Source organism: Hyla sarda, chromosome 9, assembly GCF_029499605.1.
Source record: "Hyla sarda isolate aHylSar1 chromosome 9, aHylSar1.hap1, whole genome shotgun sequence".
NCBI lineage: Eukaryota > Metazoa > Chordata > Amphibia > Anura > Hylidae > Hyla > Hyla sarda.
The window spans coordinates 16,618,753-16,645,779 of record NC_079197.1 but is presented as its reverse complement, the minus strand read 5'-3'; the positions used below and the strand labels follow the sequence as shown (position 1 = coordinate 16,645,779).

The 27,027-nt window shown below is 43.9% G+C and overlaps 1 protein-coding gene across 1 annotated transcript in view; it reads right to left on the bottom strand.

The window, feature by feature from the left end:
* Nucleotides 1–27,027, bottom strand: part of COL27A1 (collagen type XXVII alpha 1 chain) — a 341,158-nt gene that overhangs the window by 278,430 nt on the left and 35,701 nt on the right. The window contains exons 2-4 of the mRNA XM_056540545.1: nt 25,616–25,686; nt 22,145–23,484; nt 3,257–3,310 (exon numbers count right to left, since the gene is read on the bottom strand). Coding sequence (XP_056396520.1) covers nt 3,257–3,310; nt 22,145–23,484; nt 25,616–25,686 — 1,465 coding nt within the window. The remainder of the gene's footprint in view (nt 1–3,256; nt 3,311–22,144; nt 23,485–25,615; nt 25,687–27,027) is intronic.

Below are 27,027 nucleotides of genomic sequence, written 5' to 3'. Positions count from 1 at the left end.
GAATCCCGCACAGATGTGTTAAATATTTCCCGTACTTTGCGGCTCTGTAGTATTTTCGTTTACAGCGCGGCGGCGAAGTTTAGTCTATCGCCCGGCTCGAGAGACAATGGGGGACGTGTATAGAAACCAGTGCCAATGGCAAACCCACAAGATGGCTGATTTATGACCCAAACTGTACTAAATATAATGCACTGGCAGCGCCCATGTGTTTACCAGCGCTCGCTCTAATAAATGCCCCTCATTGTGCGGCTCGGTGAATTACGACATGTAGCAGTCACTATCAAACAAATAGGGGCTTGGACCTAAAGCATCGCTTTTCTCTCCAGACTCGCCAAACTAAACAAGACGTCCTAAATCAGTGGTCTTCAACCTGCGGACCTCCAGATGTTTCAAAACTACAACTCCCAGCATGCCCGGACAGCCTTCGGCTGTCCGGGCATGCTGGGAGTTGTAGTTTTGAAACATCTGGAGGTCCGCAGGTTGAAGACCACTGTCCTAAATCAGGGATGTCTAATACGCCTTTGTTAGTGTTTGCATATGACTGGTGCAGTGGTCTCAAACTGTGGCCCCCCCAGATGTTGCAAAACTTCAACTCCCAGCATACCTGAACAGAGCTATAAACCGACACGTTTCGGTCAATGCTTGACCTTCAACAAGGTCCATGTTTAAAGGAAATCCGTCATCAGGGTCACCTAACCTGTCGGTACAGACAGGTAGTGAAGGTGATACTGATGATAACCATACTTACCTGGTCCTGCTCCGTACTCCTGTTCTCCTGCTACCTTCCTCCCTATCTTTTGTTCCAGGGCCGACTTAAAGCATCGGTAAAGCTTCCTGACGTAACCACTGTTGCTTCTCTGCTGGGTCGCGCAGCTAGCAAACAGCATCGGTGGCACCGGGAAGCTCCACCAATATTCCAAGTCGGCCACAGAAGGAAAACAATGGAGGAAGACTGCAGGGAAAAACGGAGAATGGAACGGGACCACGTAAGTATCGCTGTTACCAGTAAAAATGTAACCATGCGTCCCTAACGTGATAGATCTACGCCATAAGGAATATAAACAAACCATAGAGGCATGAGTGTAGCGATCAGGGTTAATATACATTTTATTGAACATATTTGCACAAAAGAACACACATTTAAAAGCAATAAAAAGAGGTAGATGGGATAAGTAGACAAATGCTGCTGATGGAACCGACTGACAAGCGGGGGATACACAGTATGTTTGTTTATATCGGTGTCATCAGTGTCAGCTGTGCTATCTGCCTGTACTACCTGTCTGTACTACCTATCTGTTGTCATCAGTGTCCCCTGTACTACCTCTCTGTACTACCTGTCTGTACTACCTGTCCGTACTACCTGTCCGTACTACCTGTCCGTACTACCTGTCCGTACTACCTGTCTGTTGTCATCAGTGTCACCTGTACTACCTGTCTGTTGTCATCAGTGTCACCTGTCTGTTCTACCTGTCTGTACTCATCAGTGTCACCTGTACTACCTGTCTGTTGTCATCAGTGTCACCTGTACTACCTGTCTGTTCTACCCGTCTGTTATCATCAGTGTCACCTGTACTACCTGTCAGTTGTCATCAGTGTCACCTGTACTACCTGTCTGTAGTCATAAGTGTCACCTGTACTACCTGTCTGTTCTACCCGTCTGTTATCATCAGTGTCACCTGTACTACCTGTCTGTTGTCATCAGTGTCACCTGTACTACCTGTCTGTTCTACCCGTCTGTACTCATCAGTGTCACCTGTACTACCTGTCTGTACTCATCAGTGTCACCTGTACTACCTGTCTGTTGTCATCAGTGTCACCTGTACTACCTGTCTGTTCTACCCGTCTGTTATCATCAGTGTCACCTGTACTACCTGTCTGTTGTCATCAGTGTCACCTGTACTACCTGTCTGTTGTCATCAGTGTCACCTGTACTACCTGTCTGTTCTACCTGTCTTTACTCATCAGTGTCACCTGTACTACCTGTCTGTTATCATCAGTGTCACCTGTACTACCTGTCTGTACTCATCAGTGTCACCTGTACTACTTGTCTGTTGTCATCAGTGTCACCTGTACTACCTGTCTGTACTCATCAGTGTCACCTGTACTACCTGTCTGTTATCATCAGTGTCACCTGTACTACCTGTCTGTACTCATCAGTGTCACCTGTACTACTTGTCTGTTGTCATCAGTGTCACCTGTACTACCTGCCTTTACTACCTGTCTGTACTCATTAGTGTCACCTGTACTACCTTTCTGTACTACCTGTCTTTACTCATCAGTGTCACCTGTACTACCTGTCTGTACTACCTGTCTGTACTCAGTGTCACCTGTTCTACCTGTCGTCATCAGTGTCACCTGTACTACCTGCATGTACTCAGTGTCACCTGTACTACCTGTCTGTTGTCATCAGTGTCACCTGTACTACCTGTCTGTACTACCTGTCTGTTGTCATCGGTGTCACCTGTACTACCTGTCTGTACTACCTGTCTGTGCTCATCAGTGTCACCTGTACTACCTGTCTGTTGTCATCAGTGTCACCTGTACTACCTGTCTGTTGTCATCAGTGTCACCTGTACTACCTGTCTGTACTCATCAGTGTCACCTGTACTACCTGTCTGTACTCATCAGTGTCACCTGTACTACCTGTCTGTACTACCTGTCTGTGCTCATCAGTGTCACCTGTACTACCTGTCTGTACTACCTGTCTGTGCTCATCAGTGTCACCTGTACTACCTGTCTGTTGTCATCAGTGTCACCTGTACTACCTGTCTGTACTCATCAGTGTCACCTGTACTACCTGTCTGTTGTCATCAGTGTCACCTGTACTACCTGTCTGTACTACCCGTCTGTTATCATCAGTGTCACCTGTACAGTACAGGTACAGTAGTGTGAACGTACCCTATTGAGGGGGCGTGTCATGCAATGGTCGACACTAGCTATCTGTCCGGAGAGCCGGGACCCCATACGGGAGATCGTGGGGGGTTCCAGCAGTCGGACCCCTCCGCGATCTTAAACTTATCTCCTATCCTTAGCATAGGGGATATGTTTTTCAATACCAGACAACTCCTTTAACTATGAGGCCCATGATGATGCCCGTGGCATATAAGCAGGAAAAAACATAAGCAGACGAGCGCCGCATTTGCCCATAGGAACCAATGAGAACATGGCTTACACAAGTCGAGTTTAGGGCCATCGGTACCACGCTATGAATTATATACCTATAGATGGATTAAATGATGATTATTGCTGTACTTACTCTTGGACCTCTTTTCCCAGGTGGTCCAGGAAGTCCTGGTGGGCCAGGTGGTCCCTGCAAAAAAAAAAAAATATCGTAAATTAAACAAAAGTTTGCAGTTATTACACGACTAGTCACAATGAATTAGTCTGACAGGATCAAATGACCATCTCTGTCAGGCTGCATTCACACCACGTTTTTGCAATACAGTTCCCGTATCAGGTTTTTGATGAAAAACGGATTCCTCAAAACCGGATTAAACTGTATCAAAACGCGTGTACAAATTTTAACCTGTATACAGTCAAAAACTGTATACGGTTTGAAAAATGATGTCCGGTTGCATCCGTTTTTTTAAGAAAAAAACCTATACGTTTTTAACTTTTCACTCCATTATGAATAAAGTTCCACTTGTTTGATTGAAATTCCAAGAAAAAAAAAAAACTGTGCAAAGTCAAAAAACCGTACGGTGAAAACCGTATGGAACCCGTACGCACATACAGTTCTGTACGGTTCCCATTGACTCCCATGTAAAAAAAAAAAAATGTATACGGTTTAATACAGTTTTTCCCCGGACCAAAAACCGTGGTAGACTACAGTTTTGGGTACAGGGAAAAAAAACGGACAAAACCGTACAGGATGCAAAATGGATGCAACCGGATGCATCGTTTGGCATATGGTTTTCAATGGAGAGTCAATGCATGCGGTTTTCTATACGGTTCTGTACGGTTTTCACATAGAAAACGTATACGGGAACTGTATTGCAAACACGAGATGTGAATGCTGCCTTACTAAAATTGCATGCACTGTTATTTATTTATTAATTCTAAATGTCGTCTCAGTGTTTCCCAACCCGTGTGCCTCCAGCTGTTGCAAAACTACAACTCCCAGCATGCCCGGACAGCCGTTGGCTGTCCGGGCATGCTGGGAGTTGTAGTTTTGCACCATCTGGAGGGCCACAGTATGGAGATAACTGCGTCTTGACCTTAAGACAAATTCTTCACTGCTCCTAAGACACTTGATATCTTATCTCCATCATTTCACACCTCGACTCTTACCAAGATTCTGTCCAGGCCTGTTTTAACTCAATTCCTATTTCCTTACGCCTCTGTCAAGTCTGCAATATAGCCGCTCAGGGTTTCCTCCTCCGAAACAATAGACCTGTCACTGATGCCCTGTGACCTTTCCACTCTGACCTTTTCATATATTCTCCATGGACTCCAGAGAGTAAAGGACAGGAAACCAATCCGACCAACTAAGTGTCCTCATCTTGACAGCACTAGCTGTCTGACAAGTTGACCTTCGGCATGTCCGCCGTGGGGGGGGGTAATACCGGCGGAATGTACTGCCTCAGACCAGCGGAGGGCGCTCCATATACACAATAACACCCTGCATCATTGGCCACCATTCAATTCATGCACTACCAGCCAGTACCGCTGGTTAGTGCGAGGGGAGCAAGCTGACAGTTTTCCTTTAAAGGGGTACTCCAGTGGAAAACTTTTTTTTTTTTTTAATCATCTGGTGCCGGTAAGTTAAACAGATTTGTAAATTACTTCTATTAAAGAATCTTAATCCTTCCAGTACTTCTTAGGTGCTGAATACTACAGAGGAAATTATTTTCTTTTTGGAACACAGTGCTCTCTGCTGACATCATGAGCACAGTGCTCTCTGCTGACATCTCTGTCCATTTTAAGAAGCGTCCAGAGAAGCCTATGTTTGCTATGGGGATGTTCTCCTACTCTGGACAGTTCTTAAAATGGACAGAGATGTCAGCAGAGAGCACTGTGGTCATGATGTCAGCAGAGAGCTCTGTGGTCCAAAAAGAAAAGAATTTCCTCTGTAGTATTCAGCAGTTGATAAGTACTGGAAGGATTGAGATTTTTTAATAGAAGTAATTTACAAATCTGTTTAACTTTCTGGCACCAGTTGATAAAAAAAAAAAAAAAAGGTTTTCCACCGGAGTACCCTTTTAAAAGGAAGACTGTCAGCTTGCTCCCCCCGCACTAACCAGCGGTACTGGCTGGTAGTGCGGGGGACGCTGATCAGTTTGAGGCTTACCATGCCCGGATACGCCGCACCGTTCGGCCGTAATCTTTGATTTTTGGTATATGCTAATGAGGTGCTAACTGGCACTCTGAAGTCAGTGCCGCCTGCCGCAGCGCCGCCCAGCTCATCAATATTCCTCCCCTCTCTCTTCATTAGAGGCGGAGGAAGGGGAGGAATATTGATGAGCTGGGCGGCGCTGCGGCAGGCGGCACCGACTTCAGAGTGCCAGTTAGCACCTCATTAGCATATACCAAAATTCAAAGATTACGGCCGAACGGCGCGGTGGATCCGGGCACGGTAAGCATCCAACTGATCAGCGTCCCCCACACTACCAGCCAGTACCGCTGATTAACGCAGAGGGAGCAAGCGGACAGTTTTCCTTTAAGCATTTTTTTCAACTGGTGCCAGAAAGTTAAACAGATTTGTAATTTACTTCTATTAAAAAAATCTCAATCCTTCCAGTACTTTTTAGAAGCTGTATGCTACAGAGGAAATTCTTTTCTTTTTGAATTTCTTTTTTGTCTTGTCCACAGTGCTCTCTGCTGACACCTCTGTCCGTGTCAGGAACTGTCCAGAGCAGGATAGGTTTGCAATGGGGATTTTCTCCTGCTCTGGACAGTTCCTGACACGGACAGAGGTGTCAGCAGAGAGCACTGTGGACAAGACCAAAAAGAAATTCAAAAAGAAAAGAATTTCCTCTGTAGCATACAGCAGCTGATAAGTACTGGAAGGGTAAAGATTTTTTAATAGAAGTCATTTACAAATCTGTTTAACTTTTTGGCACCAGTTAAAAAAAAAAAAAAAAAAAAAAAAAAAAAAAAAAACGTTTCCCACCGGAGTACCCCTTTAACATACGGTGTCAAATAATGTCAATCCACTCACTTAGGAGACAAGGGACTTCCATTTTCGTGGTCGGTGGGAGTTCTGGTACAAATCTCTTTATGAAATTTTGTGCAGAGGAAATGTTGACCAGTTGCCTATAGCAACCAATCAGGTCGCTTCTTTCATTTTTCAAAGACCTTTTTAAAAAAAAAAATTTAAAATGAAGAAGCGATCTGATTGGTTGCTATGGGTAAATCTTCCTGTGTTTGGAAGCCACATAGGGGGAGAATTATCAAAATCTGTGCAAAGGAAAAGTTGCCCAGTTGCCCATAGCAACCAATCAGATCGCTTCTTTCATTTTGCAGAGGCCTTGTTCAAAATGAAAGAAGAAATCTGATTGGTTGCTATGGGCAACTGGACAACGTTTCCTCTGCACAGGTTATGATAAGTAGAGCTGTGGTGAGCATGTACACGACCACTCACAAGGGGCACTTGGGGACCACCCCCGGTGGTCGGACTCTCAGCACCCCTGTGGATAGGCAATAAATGATTTTAGTAGGAAAACGCCTTAAAGGCTTTAAAGGGGTACTCCGGATAAACAAAAACTTTTTTTTTTTTTTTAAATCACCTGGTGACCGAAAGTTACACAGATTTGTAAAATGACTTCAATATAAAAATCTTAACCCTTCCAGTACTTATCAGCTGCTGTATGCTCCAGAGGAAGTTGTGTAGTTCTTTCCAGTTTTCTCACAGTGTTCTTTGCTGACACCTCTGTCAGTGTCAGGAACTGTCCAGAGTATGTGAGGTTTGCTAGGGGGATTTGTTCCTGCTCTGGACAGTTCCTGACATGGACAGAGGTGTCAGCAGAGAGCACTGTGCTCAGAAACTTTCCCTGGAGCAAACAGCAGCTGATAAGTACTGGAAAGATAAAGATTTAAAAATAAAAATAAAATTATAAATCTGTAATTTTTTGGAACCAGTTGATTTGAAAACTTTTTTTTTTCCCCCCTCTGCAGTACCCCTTTAACCCCTTAAGGACCCAGCCCAAATATACCTTAAGGACCCGGCCATTTTTTGAACATCTGACCACTGTCACTTTAAGCATTAATAACTCTGGGATGCTTTTACCTTTCATTCTGATTCCGAGATTGTTTTTTCTTGACATATTCTACTTTATGTTAGTGATAAAATTTTGTCGATACTTGCATCATTTCTTGGTGAAAAATTCCAAAATTTGATGAAAAAATTGAAAATTTTGCATTTTTTTTACTTTGAAGCTCACTGCTTGTAAGGAAAATGGATATTCCAAATAAATTATACATTGATTCACATATACAATATGTCTACTTTATGTTTGCATCATAAAATTGACATGTTTTTACTTTTGGAAGACACCAGAGGGCTTCAAAGTTCAGCAGCAATTTTCCAATTTTTCACAAAATTTTCAAAATCAGAATTTTTCATGGACCAGTTCAGGTTTGAAGTGGATTTGAAGGGCCTTCATATTAGAAATACCCCACAAATGACCACATTATAAAAACTGCATTCCCCAAAGTATTCAAAATGACATTCAGTAAGTGTGTTAACCCTTTAGGTGTTTCACAGGAATAGCAGCAAAGTGAAGGAGAAAATTCAAAATCTTCATTTTTTACACTCGCATGTTCTTGTAGGCCCAGTTTTTGAATTTTTACAAGGGGTAATAGATGAAAAATCCCCCCAAAATTTGTAACCCAATTTCTCTCGAGTAAGGAAATACCTCATATGTGTATGTCAAGTGTTCGGCGGGTGCACTAGAGGGCTCAGAAGGGAAGGAGCGACAATAGGATTTTGGAGAGGGAATTTTGCTGAAATGGTTTTTGGGGGGCATGTCACATTTAGGAAGCCCCTATGGTGCCAGAACAGCAGAAAACCCCAACATGGCATACCATTTTGGAAACTAGACCCCTCAAGGCACGTAACAAGGGGTCCAGTGAGCCTTAACACCCCACAGGTGTTTGACGACTTTTCGTTAAAGTCGGATGTGTAAATGAAAAAAAAAATTTTTTCACTAAAGTGCAGTTTTTCCCCCAAATTTACCATTTTTACAAAGGGTAATGGGAGAAAATGCCCCCCCAAATTTGTAACCCCATCTCTTCTGAGTATGGAAATACCCCATGTTAGGATGTAAAATGCTTTGCGGGCAAACTACAATGCTCAGAAGAGAGGGAGTCACATTTGGCTTTTTGAAAGCAACTTTTGCTGAAATGGTTTTTTGGGGGCATGTCGCATTTAGGAAGCCCCTGTGGTGCCAGAACAGCAAAAAATACCCACATGGCATACTATTTTGGAAACTACACCCCTCAAGGAACGTAACAAGGGGTCCGCTGAGCCTTAACACCCCACAGGTGTTTGACGACTTTTCGTTAAATTTGGATGTGTAAATGAAAAATTATTTTTTTTTTACTAAAATGCAGTTTTCCCCCAAAATTTTACATTTTTACAAGGGGTAATAGGAGAAAATGACCCCCAAAATGTGTAACCCCATTTTTTCTGAGTATGGAAATACCCCATGTTAGGACGTAAAATGCTCTGCTGGCGAACTACAATGCTCAGAAGAGGAGGAGCACCATTGAGCTTTTGGAAAGAGAATTAGTTTGGAATGGTAGTCAGGGGCCATGTGCGTTTACAAAGCCCCCCGTGGTGCCAGAACAGTGGAACCCCCCACATGTGACCCCATTTTGGAAACTACACCCCTCACACAATTTAATAAGGGGTGCAGTGAGTATTTACACCCCACAGAACTTTGGAACAGTGGGCTGTGCAAATGAAAAAGTTTATTTTTCATTTTTACGGACCACTGTTCCAAAATCTGTCAGACATCTGTGGGGCATAAATTCTCAATGTACCCCTTATTACATTACGTGAGGGGTGTAGTTTCCAAAATGGGGTCACATGTGTCGGGGGTCCATTGTTCTGGCACTATGGGGGCTTTGTAAACACATGTGGCCTTCAATGCCGGACAAATTTTCTCTACAAAATCCCAATGGCGCTCCTTCTCTTCTGAGCATTGTAGTTCGCCCGCAGAGCACTTTAAATTCACATATGGGGTATGTTCTTACTCAGAAGAGATGGGTTTACAAATTTGGGGGGGCTTTTTTCCTATTTCCCGATGTGAAAATGAAAAATTTAGGGTAACACCAGCATTTTAGTGAAAAAATATAATTTTTTTCATTTTCCCATCCAACTTTAATGAAAATTCGTCAAACACCTGTGGGGTGTTCAGGCTCACTATACCCCTTGTCACGTTCGGTGAGGGGTGTAGTTTCCAAAATGGGGTCACATGTGGGTATTATTTTTTTTTGCGTTTGTCAGAACCGCTGTAAAATCAGCCACCCCTGTGCAAATCACCAATTTAGGCCTCAAATGTACATGGTGCACTCTCACTCCTGAGCCTTGTTGTGTGCCCGCAGAGCATTTTACACCCACATCTGGGGTATTTCTGTACTCAGGAGAAATTGCGTTACAAATTTTGGGGGTCTTTTTTTCCTTTTACCGCTTGTGGAAATAAAAAGTATGGGGCAACACCAGCATGTTAGTGTAAAAAAATAAAAAAATTTTACACTAACAGGCTGGTGTAGCCCCCAACTTTTCCTTTTCACAAGCGGTAAAAGGAAAAAAAGCCCCCCAAAATTTGTAGTGTAATTTCTCCCGAGTACGGAGATACCCCATATGTGGCCCTAAACTGTTTCCTTGAAATACGACAGGGCTCCGAAGTAAGAGAGCACCATGCGCATTTGAGGACTAAATTAGGGATTGCATAGGGGTATTCTACGCCAGTGATTCCCAAACAGGGTGCCTCCAGCTGTTGCTAAACTCCCAGCATGCCTGGACAGTCAGTGGCTGTCCAGAAATGCTGGGAGTTGTTGTTTTGCAACAGCTGGAGGCTCCGTTTTGGAAACCCTGCCGTACAAGACGTTTTAAATTGTTTATTGGGGGGGGGGGGGGGGGGACAGTGTAAGGGGGTGTATATGTAGTGTTTTACTCTTTATTAGGTGTTATTGTAGTGTAGTGTAGTGTTTTTAGGGTACATTCACACTGGCGGGTTACGGTGAATTTCCCGCTAGGAGTTTGCACTGCGGCAAAAAATTAGACGCAGCCCAAACTTGAAGCAGGAAATTTACTGTAAACCCGCCTATGTGAATGTACCCTGTACGTTCACATGGGGGGGGCAAACCTCCAGCTGTTTCAAAACTACAACTCCCAGCATGTACTGACAGACCGTGCATGCTGGGAGTTGTAGTTTTGCAACAGCTGGAGGCACACTGGTTGGAAAACCTTCAGTTAGGTTCTGTTACCTAACTCAATATTTTCCAACCAGTGTGCCTCCAGCTGTTGCAAAACTACAACTCCCAGCATGTACTAATCACCGAAGGGCATGCTGGGAGATGTAGTTATGCAATAGCTGGAGGTACCCAACTACAACTTCCAGCATGCCGAGACAGCTGTTTGCTTTCTGGGCATGCTGGGAATTGCAGTTTTGCAACATCTGGAGAGCTACAGTTTTTAGACCACTGCACAGTGATCTCCAAACTGTGGACCTCCAGATGTTGCAAAACTACAACTCCCAGCATGTCCAGACAACAAACAGCTATGTGGGCATGCTAGGAGTTGTAGTTTTGCAACATCTGGAGGGATATAGTTTAGAGACCACTGTATAGTGGTCCCTAACTGTAGCCCTCCAGCTGTTGCAAAACTACATATTCCAGCATGCCCAAACAGCTGTCTGGGCATGCTGGGAGTTGTAGTTTTGCAGCATCTGGAGGGCTACAGTTAGGGACCACGGTCTCAGACTGTAACCCTCCAGATCTACTTACCGGCTTCCGTAGGATCCCGGCAGCCGTCCTCTTCAGACGCACGTGACGCCGCCCGCCGATCAACGTCGCCGCAGCCTCCGGACGGGTAAGTGGACGTCGGCGCCCGGTCCCCTTCGGTTCCCCGTTCTGCCCCGCCTATTGTGGGAGGGCAGGACGGGGAAAACGAAAGTTAACCCCCCCGCCCCCGGTCTGCTATTGGTCGTCGCCTCTGACGATCAATAGCAGACCAATAGCAGGGATAGGAGGGGTGGCAACCCTGCCACCTCACTCCTATGCCTACAGGGGGATCGTGGGTGTCTTGGACAACCGCGATCCCCCTTCTATTCCGGGTCACCGGGTCACAATAGACCCGTATGACCCGGAATCGGCACAAATCGCAAGTGTGAATTCACTTGCGATTTGCGCCGATCGCCGACGTGGGGGGGTCTGATGACCCCCCTGGGCATTTGCACGGGGTGCCTGCTGATAGATATCAGCAGTCACCCCGGCCCGGTCCCCGCCCGGCGCGCGGCGGGGACCGAAATTCCCACGGGCGTATGGATACGCCCTGGGTCCTTAACCCCTTAAGGACCAAGGACGTACCGGTACGTCCTTGGTCCTGCTCTTCTGATATAATGCGGGGTTACACAGTAACCCCGCGTCATATCATGGCGGGCCCGGCGTCATAGTGAAGCCGGGACCCGCCTCTAATAGCGCGCAGCGCCGATCGCGGCGCCGCGCGCTATTAACCCTTTAGCCGCGCGCTCAAAGCTGAGCCGCGCGGCTAAAAGTGAAAGTGAAAGTTCCCGGCTAGCTCAGTCGAGCTGTTCGGGATAGCCGCGGCTAATCGCGGCATCCCGAACAGCTGACAGGACAGCGGGAGGGCCCCTTCCTGCCTCCTCGCTGTCCGATCGCCGAATGACTGCTCAGTGCCTGAGATCCAGGCATGAGCAGTCATCCGGCAGAATCGTTGATCACTGGTTTCTTATGAGAAACCAGTGATCAACATAGAAGATCAGTGTGTGCAGTGTTATAGGTCCCTATGGGACCTATAACACTGCAAAAAAAAAGTGAAAAAAAAAAGTGAATAAACATCATTTAACTCCTCCCCTATTAAAAGTTTGAATCACCCCCCTTTTCCAATAAAAAAAAAAACACAGTGTAAATAAAAATAAACATATGTGGTATCACCGCGTGCGGAAATGTCCGAATTATAAAAATATATCATTAATTAAACCGCTCGGTCAATGGCGTGCGCGCAAAAAAATTCCAAAGTCCAAAATAGTGCATTTTTGGTCACTTTTTATATCATTTAAAAATGAATAAAAAGTGATCAATAAGTCCTATCAATGCAAAAATGGTACCGTTAAAAACTTCAGATCACGGCGCAAAAAATGAGCACTCATACCGCCCCATACACGGAAAAATAAAAAAGTTATAGGGGTCAGAAGATGACAATTTTAAACGTATTAATTTTCCTGCATGTAGTTATGATTTTTTCCAGAAGTCCGACAAAATCAAACCTATATAAGTAGGGTATCATTTTAATCGTATGGACCTACAGAATACATATCTGGTGTCATTTTTACCGAAAAATGTACTACGTAGAAACGAAAGCCCCCAAAAGTTACAAAACAGCGTTTTTTTTTTCAATTTTGTCGCACAATGATTTTTTTTCCCGCTTCACCATAGATTTTTGGGCAAAATGACTAACGTCATTACAAAGTAGAATTGGTGGCGCAAAAAATAAGCCATCATATGGATTTTTAGGTGTAAATTTGAAAGAGTTATGATTTTTTAAAGGCAAGGAGCAAAAAACGAAAATGCAAAAACGGAAAAACCTCCGGTCCTTAAGGGGTTAAGTACCAGGACGTCAAGGCGTATCCATACGCCCTAGGTCCTTAAGTGGTTAATATGGACACTAATATGTACCCACATTACTGCCATCTGCCAAAATGGCCTAAAGAGGTCTACTATGGTGATGGGATTATAAAAAGCACTCAGACAAAGGTATAGGACAGTGGTCTTCAACCTGCGGACCTCCAGATGTTGCAAAACTACAACTCCCAGCATGCCCGGACAGCCGTTGGCTGTCCGGGCATGCTGGGAGTTGTAGTTTTGCAGCATCTAGAGGTACGCAGGTTGAAGACCACTGGTATAGGAAGTATCAAATACATATATATATATATATATATATATATTTTTTTTTTTTTTTATAAAACATTAACGTTTTTCAGCTTTTATAAACCGATTCCTCAGTAAAGGCCATCAATATTGAGTCGGCGGGGGTCCGACTCCTGGCAAATAAAGCAGGATTCCACCTTCCATACTTCATGTGGTTGACCCGGTTAAACAAAATTTTTATCATTCCTATTTTTATTAATAATGTCGACAACTGACAAACCACAGGCCCCCCCCCATGAACATCTATCATCTTAAAGGGGTATTCCAGGCAACTGGCTCCAGAAAGTTAAACAGATTTGTAAATTACTTCTATTAAAAAAAAAAATCTTAATCCTTTCAGTACTTATGAGCTTCTGAAGTTAAGGTTGTTCTTCTCTGTCTAAGTGCTCTCTGATGACACGTGTCTCGGGGAACCGCCCAGTTTAGAAGAGGTTTGCTATGGGGATTTGCTTCTAATCTGGGCGGTTCCAGAGACAGGTGTCATCAGAGAGGATTTAGAACAGAAAAGAACAACCTTAACTTCAGAAGCTCATAAGTACTGAAAGGATTAAGATTTTTTTTAATAGAAGTAATTTACAAATCTGGTTAACTTTCTGGAGCCAGTTGATATATATATAAAAAAAAAAAAAATGTTTTGCCTGGAATACCCCTTTAAGGAAGTGCCAGCTTATTACTGTAAGGATCACTGCGGGCTATTATACAGGGAAGACATCACTGGGAAAAAAATGTCTTTAGGGCCAAGTAGTTCCTATTATGTTCACTGTATAACACAACACATACATGTATACAATTTTGGGGGTTTCACTGTCATCCACCATGGCATAATAGGGAAAATTAAAGGGGTACTCTGAGGAAAACATTTTTTTTTTTTATCTGTATTAAAGGAGTTCTGTAATGAAACATAACTTATCCCCTATACAAAGGATAGGGGATAAGTTATAGATTATAGGGGGTCCGACTGCTGGAACCCCCCGCAATTTCCTGAACGGGGCGCTGGCAGTGCCGACCACCCTCTCCATGTATCCCATAGAGATACTTGGAGAGGGCATGTTGGCCGCAGCTTCCTGCGGGGGCCAGAACGACCGCTTCCGGCAGACTGCCAGGGCCCCGTTCAGGAGATCGCAGGGGTCCGCCCGCTGGGACCCCCCCATGATCTATAACTTATCCCCTTATCCTTTGTATAGGGGATGAGTTATGTGTCACTGCACTACTCCTTTAAGATTTTTATATAGAAATAATTTACAAATCTGTATAACTTTCTGGCACCAGGTTAAAAAATCTTGATCCTTCCAGTACTTATTAGCTGCTGAATACTACAGAGGAAATTCTTTTCTTTTTGGAACACAGAGCTCTCTGCTGACATCACGATCACAGTGCTCTCTACTGACATCTCTGTCCATTTTAAGAACTGTCCAGAGTAGGAGAAAATCCCCATAGCAAACATATGCTGCTCTGGACAGTTCCTAAAATGGACAGAGATGTCAGCAGAGAGCACTGTGCTCGTGATGTCAGCAGAGAGCACTGTGTTCCAAAAAGAAAAGAATTTCTTCTGTAGTATTCAGCAGCTAATAAGTACTGGAAGGATTAAAGGATTAAGATTTTTTAATGGAAGCAATTTACAAAACTTTTCCACCGGAGTACCCCTTTAAAGAGTTGCTACTCATGACTGGATAATGGAGAAAATACGGTTTCAATCGCCCTCCCATTTGCCAGACTTCTGCCCACGATTTACAATATGGCGTTGGTAACATGTCAGCTTCACCTCCTCTGTATGCTTGTAAAGCGCGTTACTGGGCAGACCGACATGTTTTCTTTCCCTCTTCAAAAAGTGTTAAATGCTGAGAAGAGGAGACGGTCTTGTGACTGTGTGCGGATATTCTACAAAAATGTCCTCCGCCATATGGATTTAATACGCACCATCTGCGTCTGGGAGGGTAACACACACTGTGATAGAAGGCGCATTAAACCGCTCGCTTACCCTCATACGCATATATGGCTTTAATAGACGTGCACATGGGTATTTTTAATGTCAAAATGCAAACACAGCTTCCACCTTTTGCCCTCCTGCCTGCCGAGCATTGTGGAGAGGATGTCTGTGCACTTGGCTCGTTGACTGCGAATGCGACTTTGCGGTGAGTTTTTGGACCGAATGGGTCAGTTTTTAATAATGTAAAAAACAACCATATCACAGTTTGAATAGACTTGTGGGCAAAACGTCCTTCCCCTAAAAAAATAAATAAATAAAAAAATGTTTAAAAAGAACAAAGGAAAAATCCTACAAAAATACAGAGGCTTAAAGGAGTACTCCAGTGCAAAATAACTTACCGTATCCCCTATCCAAAGGATAGGGGATAAGTTATAGATCATGGGGGGTCCAATCGCTGGGGCCCCCCGGGATCTCCTGGACGGGGCCGCGGCAGTCTGCCTGAAGTGACGTTTCGTCCCCACCAGAAAACCGCGGCAGACACTCCCCCTCCATGTGTCTCTATGGGATTCGTGGAGAGGGCGTGTCGGCTGCCGCGTCATGCGGGGACAGAACGCCCCTTTCCTGTATATTGCCACGGCCCCGTACCGAAGATCGCGGGGGGCCCCAGCGCTCGGATCCCCCGCGATCTATAACTTATCCCCTATCCTTCGGATAGGGGATAAGTTATTTTGCACTATAGATGTCCTTTAAAGGGGTACTCTACTGGAAAACTTTTTTTAATCAACTCGTGCCAGAAAGGTAAACAGATTTGTAAATTGCTTCTATTAAAAAAAATCTTAATCCTTCCAGTACTTATCAGCTGCAGTGTACTACAGAGGAAGTGCTTTTTTTAATTTCCTTTCTGCCTGACCACAGTGCTCTCTGTTGACACCTCTGTCTATGTCAGGAACTGTCCAGAGTAGGAGAAAATCCCCACAGAAAACCTCTCCTGCTCTGGACAGTTCCTGACATGGACAGAGGTGTCAGCAGAGAGAACTGTGGCCAGGCAGAAAGGAAATTCAAAAAGAAAAGAACTTCCTGTGGAGCATACAGAAGCTGATAAGTACTGGAAGGATTGAGATTTTTTAATAGAAGTCATTTACAAATCTGTTTAACTTTCTGGCACCAGTTGATATAAAAGAAAATGTTTTCCAGTGGAGTACCCCTTTAAGGGGACAAGAAACACTTATCTCCTATCCAAAGGCGATAAGTGTCTGATTGAGGGCCAGCACATTGGTGGTTGTAGTACTGGTCCTCCTTTATGTTTCCTCTATATTTCCGCTCCAAGCTGAAGATAGCAGATTGGCAGAATTTCCGGAATGAAATAATTCCTCATCAAGTCATTAATGTGGACATGTCCGCTGAAAAATACCGGAGTACATTCCGCACATTGATTTGATGTGGCGGCACGAACAGCGCTCGGAAATGAATTTTTCCCAACAGAAAAAGCCGTAAAGTTTCAGATAAATTAAAGACTGTACAGTGATCCCTCAACTGGACCATTGTAACTTGAGACCAGACTCAACATACAATGTACAGACAGTCCAGATCTGTGATACCCGTCAATGGCCGGAAGATCTGACCAATCAGAATGGACATTTCACTGGTAAAGCCCCTGTATTACTGAAGTGTTTGCTCTATACACCCGATAGGAGGCTATCCCTATTCTTTGGCTCATTGTTCTAATAGCGCATTACAATATGGCCGCCGCGTGTTATTAATTAGTCAATAAAACTGCCAAAGAAATTTCATATTGTTCTGATTACCCGTAACTGGTAAAGTCAACACCGGGGAACGCATTCTGCTGGTAGCCATACGTTACGAATCCATATTGACGCTATAGATTTTAATTGTTAACAGCTAAGCGGTACGTATTGTGTAATATCTGGAGACCACCGTGAACACAACCCATTGGGGGGGGGGGGGGAGGACTATCAGTTGAGTTCTCCGATTGTGCATCTGGAAAACATCATAAATGAGCCATATAATCTAATAGGAGAGATAGCAGAGGTCGGTCGCGACTAGCCGCCCCGTCCGCACTCCTACAGATCATTCATTAGATCTTTAGTAAGAACGCGGCCGTTGTTGTCCTGGACCGAGCGAGGGGAAAGTACGAGGGATTTCCCTGGAATTAATGTTCACAGCTGAACAATCGACAAAAAAAAAAGTGATTCCTTGGTCGGGACCAAGAGGAAATGAGCAGTGATCTCACCCGTACGGGCTGCCAGTAATGCGTGTGACTCATTCCCCCATCCAGCGCGCGCAAAAGTATGTTTCATTCTGCAAAGTGCCGGACACTGATGGCGCACCTGGGCGCGCCACTGTCATGGAGTCACTTTACGGGCGCATAGCAACTATAAATTCATACGTCAATGTAAAGGGGGATATTCTGGACTATTTCTGCCCTATAGACATAATAACATGTAACATAAAAACCACATACTAACCCTTTCTAGGTTGTTTAACCGCTCCATAATAATAATGGAGGCCGCCCAAAAGTTTGTTTTTGATTCACTCGTTAACAGTATATTGAAAACTACAACTCCCATATGATTTTTTGTTTTTCATAAAAAAAAAAATATTCCAGTTTTTAGGTTAAAATTTTTTATATCAACTGGTGCCAGAAAGTTAAACAGATTTATAAATTATTACTATTAAAAAATCTTAATCCTTCCAGTACTTATCAGCTGCTGTATGCCTCACAGGAAGTTCTTTTCTTTTTGAATTTCCTTTCTGTCTGACCACAGTGCTCTCTGCTGACACCACTGTCCATTTTAGGAACTGTCCAGAGTAGGAGCAAATCCCCATAGCAAACCTCTCCTGCTCTGGACAGTTCCTAAAATGGACAGAGGTGTCAGCAGAGAGCACCTGTGGTCAGACAGAAAGGAAATTCAAAAAGAAATTAAGTACTGGAAGGATTAAGGTTTTTTAATAGAAGTAATTTACAAATCTGTTTAACTTTCTGGCACCAGATGATTAAAAAATGTTTTTTTCCAGTGGTGTACCCCTTTAAGGCTATTTTGGATGTACATGACAAGAAAAGCTAAAGGCCAAATGTGTCCCCGAGAGTTCTGTTTACATGGTTGCCAAGAGGGTCTCTATGATGCCTCTAGGCCTGAATATTTCAGGAAGTTTTCCAGACAACCCCAGATCAGCACAGGTGCTGAAGTCAGATTATCACTGGGAAACAAGAATAGGTGAGAGTCAGTCTGCTTAGAGCAGTGATTCACAACCAGGGTGCCTCCAGGTGTTGCAAAACTACAACTCCCAGCATGCCCAAACAGTCGAAGGAACTGTCCAGAGCAGAAGCAAATCACCATAGCAAACCTCTCCTGCTCTGGACAGTTCCTGTCAGCAGAGAGCACTGTGGTCAGACAGAAAAGAACTACACAACTTCCTCTGGAGCATACAGCAGCTGATAAGTACTTGAAGGATTAACATTTTTATATATAACTCATTTACAAATCTGTATAACTTTCTGGCACCAGTTGATTTGATTTTTTTCCCACCGGGGGGAGTACCCCTTTAACCTATGGTTCTCCAGCTGTTGCAAAACTACAACTACCATCATGCCTGACAAATGAAGGCTGTCCGGGCATGATGGGAATTGTAGTTTTGCAACAGCTAAAATTGCCACAGATTGGAGAACCCTACAATAATGTTTTCCCATCTGATGATACAATGACTCCCGTCTGCTGGTAATTTACTCTGCACTAATAATCTCCTTTTCTAGACCACAAATGGAACATCTGCTATTTCAGGAAGAGTCCATCAAAGTTACTGCTTTCCGATTTCTCTTAACATCTATATCCGGCAGCTATCAGCAACTCCTAAGGCCGCACTCCCTAAAGCGCAAAACGGCAACGTGCTGCATCTTACAACACATAATCCAAAAAAAAGAGATTAAAGCCCATCACTTGGGGCTATGCTCCGTCTAAGTGTCAGAACTTTTTTTTAAAGTGAATATTCACTGTTTTCCTCATAGGAAATAACAGACTTTAAAGGGGTTTTCCAGGAAAAAACTTGTTTTTATATATCAACTGGCTCCAGAAAGTTAAACAGATTTGTAAATTACTTCTATAAAAAAAAATCTTAATCCTTTCAGTACTTATGAGCTGCAAAAGTTGAGTTGTTCTTTTCTGTCTAAGTGCTCTCTGATGACACGTGTCTCGGGAACTGCACAGAGTAGAAACAAATTCCCATAGCAAACCTCTTCTACTCTGTGCAGTTCCTGAGACAAGCAGAGATGTCAGCAGAGAGCACTGTTTCCAGACAGATAAGAACAACTCAACGTCAGCAGCTGATAATTATTGGATGGATTAAGATTTTTTAATAGAAGTCATTTACAAATCTGTTTAAGTTTCTGGAGCCAGTTGATTTAAACAAAAACGTTTTTTTCCTGGAATACCCCTTTAAAGGGGTACTCCGGTGGAAAAAAATGTTTTCAAATCAACTGGTGCCAGGAAGTTAAACAGATTTGTAAATTACTTCTATTTAAAAATGTGTATTGTTCCAGTACTTATCAGCTGCATCTATGCTCCACAGGAAGTTGTATTTGTTTCTGGAGTTCTTTTCTGTCTCACCACAGTGCTCTCTGCTGACACCTCTGTTCGTATAAGGAACTGTCCAGAGTACAGGCAAATCCCCTATAGCAGGCATAGGCAACATTCGGCACTGCTGATGTTTTGGACTACATCTCCCATGATGCTTTTGCAGCAAACCTATCTGCTCTGGACAGTTCCTGACACGGACAGAGATGTCAGCAGAGAGCACTGTGGTCAGACTGAAAAGAATTCCAGAAAGAAATACAACTTCTTCATACAGCAGCTGATGAGTACTGGAAGGATTAAGACTTTTAAATAGAAGTAATTGATAAAAAAAAAAAAAAAATAGATATGTTTTCCACCGGAGTACCCCTATAAAGCTATTTTCTCCCACAGTGGATTAGCAGTGGATTTAAACGCAGAACCAGAACAAAATGAGATCAGAATCCTTACATAACACACACAGATACTGTCAGGCCACTGCATGTGAACATAGCCTTAACCACCACACAGCCTCAGCCTTCAAGGGGTGCTCCAGAACAAAATGTTCAGAACGCCGATGCCGTGACTGTGACGTCATGGCCACGCCCCTCGTGATTTAAATCCACGCCCCATCCATTCATGTCTATGGGAGGGGGCGTGTCGTCGACACGCCCCCTCCCATAGACATGAATGGAGGGGGTATGATGTCACGAGGAGCGCGGCCACGACGTCACGACCACTCCAGACATTTGTTCAGAACGCCGGGTGCTGCGGGAGCCTCAGCAGTGGGTCCCCTGCGATCACTCTCATCCCCTATTCTTTGGTTAGGGATAAGATGTCTAACTCCAATGAGGTTATGGCAAATGACTATTGCGCAGCACCGATAGGGTGTAAGGAAAATGCCTCAAGGAATAGGCGCTAAAATTCCAAATAAAAGTCATTTAGTAAAATGGTGCTGTCATTTGTCATAACATCATTGGAGTTACATCTCAGCACAAACACATTAAAAAGACGTCCGGGAATAGAAAACTGCTGCTTCTTTATTTTAAAAACAGCACCACTCCTGTCCACAGGTTGTGTCTGGTATTGCAGCTCGGCACCATTGAAGTGAATGGGACTGAGCTGCAGTATCACACACGACCTGTGGACAAGAGTGGTGCTGTTTTTGCAAAAAAAAAGAAACTGCATTTTTTCTAGTCCGGGAGAACTTCTTTAGCTTTTGAAAAGAAATAACAGAGCATCAGATCTCCCTTTCATGAAATTACTTCAGCACTGAGTCTCTTTCACTGTTTTTCCAGCAGATGTGCAGGGAAAACTTGTATACCCCTTTAGGCCATGCTCACACAACGGAATTTCTGAGCAGAATCCAGCGGAAAAAGTCAGAAATTCCATTGCAGCAGAGTCCCATTGTTTTTGATGGGATTTTGCTGCACGGTGCACACGGAAACATCCTTCTTAGAAATTCCGATTCCGGCCTCTGCAGAAAGAATTTACATGTCAATTCTTTCTGTGGAGTCCGCTTGGAAGTGCATTGCTGTCTATGGAGACGGGACATTTCTGAGCGGTCCTAATGCCGGCATATTCTACCAGCTTCCGCTGTCTGTAGACATTCGGCCATGTGAACATAGCTTTGAAGGAAACTCATCATCACTTTCATGCTGCCTGATCCCTGAGTCATCAGGGTGATCACTGGCCGCTTCCCCTTGCTCCACCAATGTTGATTGATCGATATTTCCTTCTATACTTAAACAGAGAGGGATCTATCAGTCAAGGCTATTGTATGGTTAAAGGAGTAGTCCAGTGCTGAAAAACTTATCCCCTATCCTAAGGATAGGGTATAAGTTTCAGATCGCAGTGGGTCTGACCACTGGGACACCCCGTGATCTCGTGTTGACCACCGCACGAATCGGCGGCCAACATGCCCCCTTAATACAGCGCTATGGCAGAGCCGGAGATTTCTAAACGCAGCGCTCCGGCTCTGCCATAGAGTTGTATTTAGGGGGCGTGTCAGCCGCCGCTTGGCGCGGTGGTCAACACGCCCCCTTCCCGCGGGCTGCCTGGGCCCCGTACAGGAGATTGTTCATACCGCTGGGCCCCCCCCCGCGATCTGAACCCTATCCCCTATCCTTAGGATAGGGGATACGTTTTTCAGTACTGGATATCTCCTTTAAAGATGCCACCAAGCACCACCCTGCTGACAGCGTCAAAGTAATGACGGGTTCCCTTACAAAATATATTAAAATCTTATTTAGCAATACAGCATTAGGATCAGGACTTAACAATTAGAACCATGAACACCATATTCAGAGAACTGCTTACTTTAGGAAGGTGCTGCAGTGTTAAGGCCCTCATGACACTACAACAGAGATGTCTGTGTTCCGTATTGTGTCAGTAACAAGAAGAGACACATGCACAGTCTTGGTCAATAGCATTAAATAGTTAAGTGAACAAATGAAGATGTTTTCAACTTTTCAACAAATAGGTAAAATTATCAATTGCAACAAGTATCAAATATACGAAAAAAGTGTCCACTTACTGGGGCACCCAGATCCCCTTTGGGCCCAGGAGGTCCCATCAAGTAAGGAAATGCAGTTGGGTCGAGCCACAGGTAGTCGTGAGTGAAGGGCATGCTGGTAAATGTTGAGGAGGTGGTGTGATGGAACCCAGATCCTGGTTTTGTGTAAGGTACTGAGGTGGCTGTTGAGAAGACCTTAGGGATCATGGCAGGAGGCTTAAGAGTCGGAGAACTGGTTCTTTTCTCCCATACTTGCTTTGAAATGGTGGTATTTGTACTCCTGGGATTTCCGGTGCTTTTTTTAACCTGCTTAGATGAGACAGTTGCCGCTGGAGGCCTGGTGGTTGTTTTTTGGTAGGTGGTCTGAGGGGTTATTTTCTCTGACGGCAGTTGTTGCTTCTTGATCTTCGTAGTGTTCTGGCCAAGTAATGCACTGAGTTTGGTTACCGAAAGATGAGGCTGATCTGGTGTAGAAGTAATAGACGGAGATATCCTGAGGGCCATGGTGGCAGTCCTGGTTGAGAGACTCGAAGAGAGTTGAGTGTCGGCTTTATGAAGGGTTGGAGGCGTTGAGGACGATGCAGTTGGCGATTTTGTCGTTGACTTCACAGAAGGAATCTTAACTTTGGTTGTCACGTGTGCTTTACTCGATTCTACTTGAGGAGCAATGGTGGAAAGGTTACTTAGAGATTGCAATAGCTCTTGGATTGGAGGCAAAATGGCTTCTTGGGGTAACAGCGGGATGAGAGGCGGCAGGTTCGGCCGGTAGGTATCCGCTTGCCTGCATTGCTTCTTGAGATATTTACAGTAATTGTGAGCTGCCTTGGCGGAAGGATAAATATCAAACTGGCAAATAGCACCTTCAAATTGTATAGTCTGCTGGTTCAGCTTCCCCAGCGTAAATACCCCATCAGAATCCAAAGTGTCATCTTTCTTTATATGCAGACTGGCGTTAACTCTTTGCTTCCCACAAGAAGTATATAGAGTCACCTTTTGGCCTTGAATATCAACAGCCATATTGTGCCACTGGCCGTCATGGACATTGTAATCGAAGTAAACGGATTGCTTGTGACCCACGTACACTATAATTTTCCCCGGGATGAACTGCAACCCGAGCTCAAGTTTTTTCTTTTTGCTACGGACAGCGAATAAAAAGGCATTGTTAATGCGATGCGAGCAGAGGCTCAGCACCAGGGTGAGGTTGGTTCCTAAGCTCGGCGGTATGACGGCGTATATCGGAGCTTCGATACGTGCTCGCTGGGTCAAAATGACTCCCGACTTGAACGGGATGACCCCTTCGGGAATTGGGCGGCTGGATGGCTTGCTCCCCATGAGGCCCAACTTCTGAAGAACGTCCACATCTGAAACCAAAAAGACACACACAGGGGTTACGAGCTTGTGACAACATCCAAAAGGACAGTAATGACTACAAACTATACAGCAAGTCATGCACACAGTCACACATGCCTATGGCGCGTCCTACTGAAGGCCTGCCAAGCAGCTGTGGCTGCTTCTGTTTTTTAACAAGAACCATTTGTAGGGTATAAAGAGCCCCCAGGCAAACCTTCAGACTTCCGTTTCCCTCTATGTTGCGGTCAGGATGCCAATCACGTATCAGGATGTAAGAGATAAAGGAAGGAATTTAAAATGGTCATGAGAGGTTTACTGTACACAGTATAGAGCCAGGCCGAGACTCCAATCATCCATCTTCTATCACTATAGAACATGGGCTAATAGGCCAAGGTTGCCCATTACGTTCCCATGCATGGTCAGCAGCCTTAGGACCCTGGTGTTATCTGTCCTGTTAATAAATATTCATCAAAAAGCGTCAATCATATGATTTTATTTTTTTTACTTTTTTTCATTACAAAACAACCAGTATTTCAGTTTTTAGGTTTTAGGCTATGTTGGGAGTACATGATGGGTAAAGGCCAAATGTGTCCATAGAGCTCTGTTTGTGTGGTGGCCAAAAGAGTGTACCTATGGTGTCCCTAGACCAGCATATTTCAGGAAGCTTTCCTGATGACCACCAGATCAGCACAGGTGCTGAAGTCAGATTATCACTGGGCAACAAGCATAGGTGGGAGTCAGTCTGCCTAGAGCAGAGTTTCCCAACCAGGATGCATCCAGCTGTTGCAAAACTTCAACTCCCAACATGCCAAATGCTGTCCGGGCATGCTGGGAGTTGTAGTTTTGCAACAGTTGGATGCATCCTGTCTGAGGAGCCACTTGTGAGGAACAATGCTGCACAGCATGGTGTACGTCATCCTTTTCACACATTTACACTTTATAATCTACATATCTATTAGATATTACATACACACTTTTGATAAAATCACTCTTGTATGCATTCTAAGCATTCCCTTAAGGATTTCACATTCTGTTGGAAACACTTCTCGAGGCAGACTGACTCTCACCTGTTCTTGTTACCCAGTAATAATCTGACTTCAGCACCTGTGCTGATCTGGGCTTTCCATGACAATAAACATTACAAAGAGTGCCTCCCACTGTGAAGGGCCCATCATGTATTATACAGAAAACCCATTGATTTGAATAGGTACTGTGTAATGATTCATTTCTCAGGTGGTGATACTATAGGAAAACCGAACATTTACTGCAAGGTTTCCTGAGAGATTGCAGCTGATCGCTGAGGTCCCAGCAGGGGGAAACTTTGTAACTTTTCTTCAGTTGGGTTGGGAAATACTGCTCTAAGCACACTGACTCTCACCTATTCTTTTAGTCCAATGTCAATCTAACTTCAGCACCTGTGCTGATCTGGGCTCGTCTGGAAAGCTTCCAATGACAATAAGAAATGCAAAGTTTCACCCTGAGCATTTACTCACTATAGAGCTCCGTGACCTCCTTCATTGACATCCAAGTGCAGTGTTATTCCAAACAGTGTGTCCCGGCCTTTAGCTTTTCCCATCATGTACACCCAACATAGCCTAAAACCTGAAAACTGAAATACTGTTTGCTTATTGGGAAAAAAATAAATAACATAATTGAAGCTTTTTGATGACTATTTATTAACAGGACAGATAACACCAGGGTCCTCCTGCAGCTTATCATGCATGGGAACGTAATGGACAACCTGGGCCGTGTTGCCCCAATTTTACGGTAATATCTGAGCATACTACCACTGTGTTCCCCCTTCTCCATTCTGTCCGCAGTCCCCTTTCGGTCTGGTTTTTTTGTCAGTGCCCCCTCCCTTCACCCAGACCACCAGATGAGGCTTTTTGTGATCACAAGAGAAGATGCATTTATGTTCCCCTCTTTGATTCGACTCCTTTAATTTCTATGGCAATTAGTGGTGGCCATTTTTCCTTTCCTACCCTTGAAATACAGTATTCAATATCCTGGGAATAACAAACCCCGGCGGTGCAGAAGTGGCAGACAAGCAGCTGTTTGTGTCCCGAGAAGAGCAAGTGCGTTCATATGCCCCCCCCCCCCCCCCCCCACGTCTGTACATTCATTACATAGAGAATCACTTACCTTCAGCTGCTCCCTGAGAAATATCCAGGCAACAGGAAACATATAAAAGAATACAAAGAAAGAGCGATCTCCTGAAAGAGAAAGAAAGTATCATAAGTCTGATGAAAATGGGGAAAGACTACAAAATATACACATATATCTCAGATTATTCAGATTGGCTGCAGTATATAAGCACAAGTCCACCAAAAACTTAAAGGGGAATTCCATGAAGAAAACATGTTTTTTCTTCCTCATATCAACTGGCTTCAGAAAGTTAAACAGATTTGTAAATTACTTCTATAAAAAAAAACTTAATCCTACCAGTACTTATCAGCTGCTGAAGTTGAGTTGTTCTTTTCTGTCTGACAACAGGGTTCTCTGCCGACACCTGTCTGTCTGTCTCAGGAACTGTAAATCTCCATGGCAAACCTCTCCTGCTCTGGACAGTTCCTGAGACAGACAGAGGTGTCAGCAGAGGGCACTGTTGTCAGACAGAAAAGAACAACTCAACTTCAGCAGCTGATAAGTACTGGAAGGATTAAGATTTTTTTAATAGAAGTCATTTACAAATCTGTTCAACTTTCTGGAGCCGGTTGATATGAAAAGAAAATGTTTTTTTTTCATGGAATACCCCTTTAACCAACTAATCAGTGTAATACTGTATACTCTTTGAGCCTAGGAGTCCAGTGGGGGGTGCTACACAATGGCTGAAGCTCTCGCTGTATGTATAACAATGAGGAAGGCTGTCAATCATTAGTTAGGACTGCCCATTGGACTCCTAGGCCTAAAATGAGGGAAGATATACTTTTCCTGAAAAAAAAAAAAAATTATTTATATATATATATATATATATATATATATATATATATATATATATATATATAAATAAATTATATATATATATATATATATATATATATATATATATATATATATATATATATCACTGATCGGTTCATCCAGCACTATAACATGACTTGAACAGCTAGGATTACTTTTAACTGTATCAGGTTCTCTAAGCTTTTCAGACAAGCCCAGATCAGCACAGGTGCCGAAGTCAGATTGTCACAAGAATAGGTGAGAGTCAGTCTGAGTGGAGCAGTGTTGCCCAACCAGGGTGCCTCAAGCTGTTGCGAAAGCTACAACTCCTAGCATGCCCGGACAGCCAAAGGCTGTCCGGGCATGCTAAGAGTTGTAGTTTCGCAACGACTGGAGGCACACTGGTTGGAAAGCACTGCTTTAAGTATTACCATTAGCTTGTATAGGGAGATGGCCCTGTATAGCATGTTTACATCATAGTTCAATGATCATTGTGCTTTCAGATAGCCAACCACTGTTTGTTCACCAGAGTCCTGGTGGGTTGTGGAGGTTCTGGGTTCCTCATTAAATAAGGTTATTGAGATTTCAGACAATTCTGTATTTGATCGAAAATA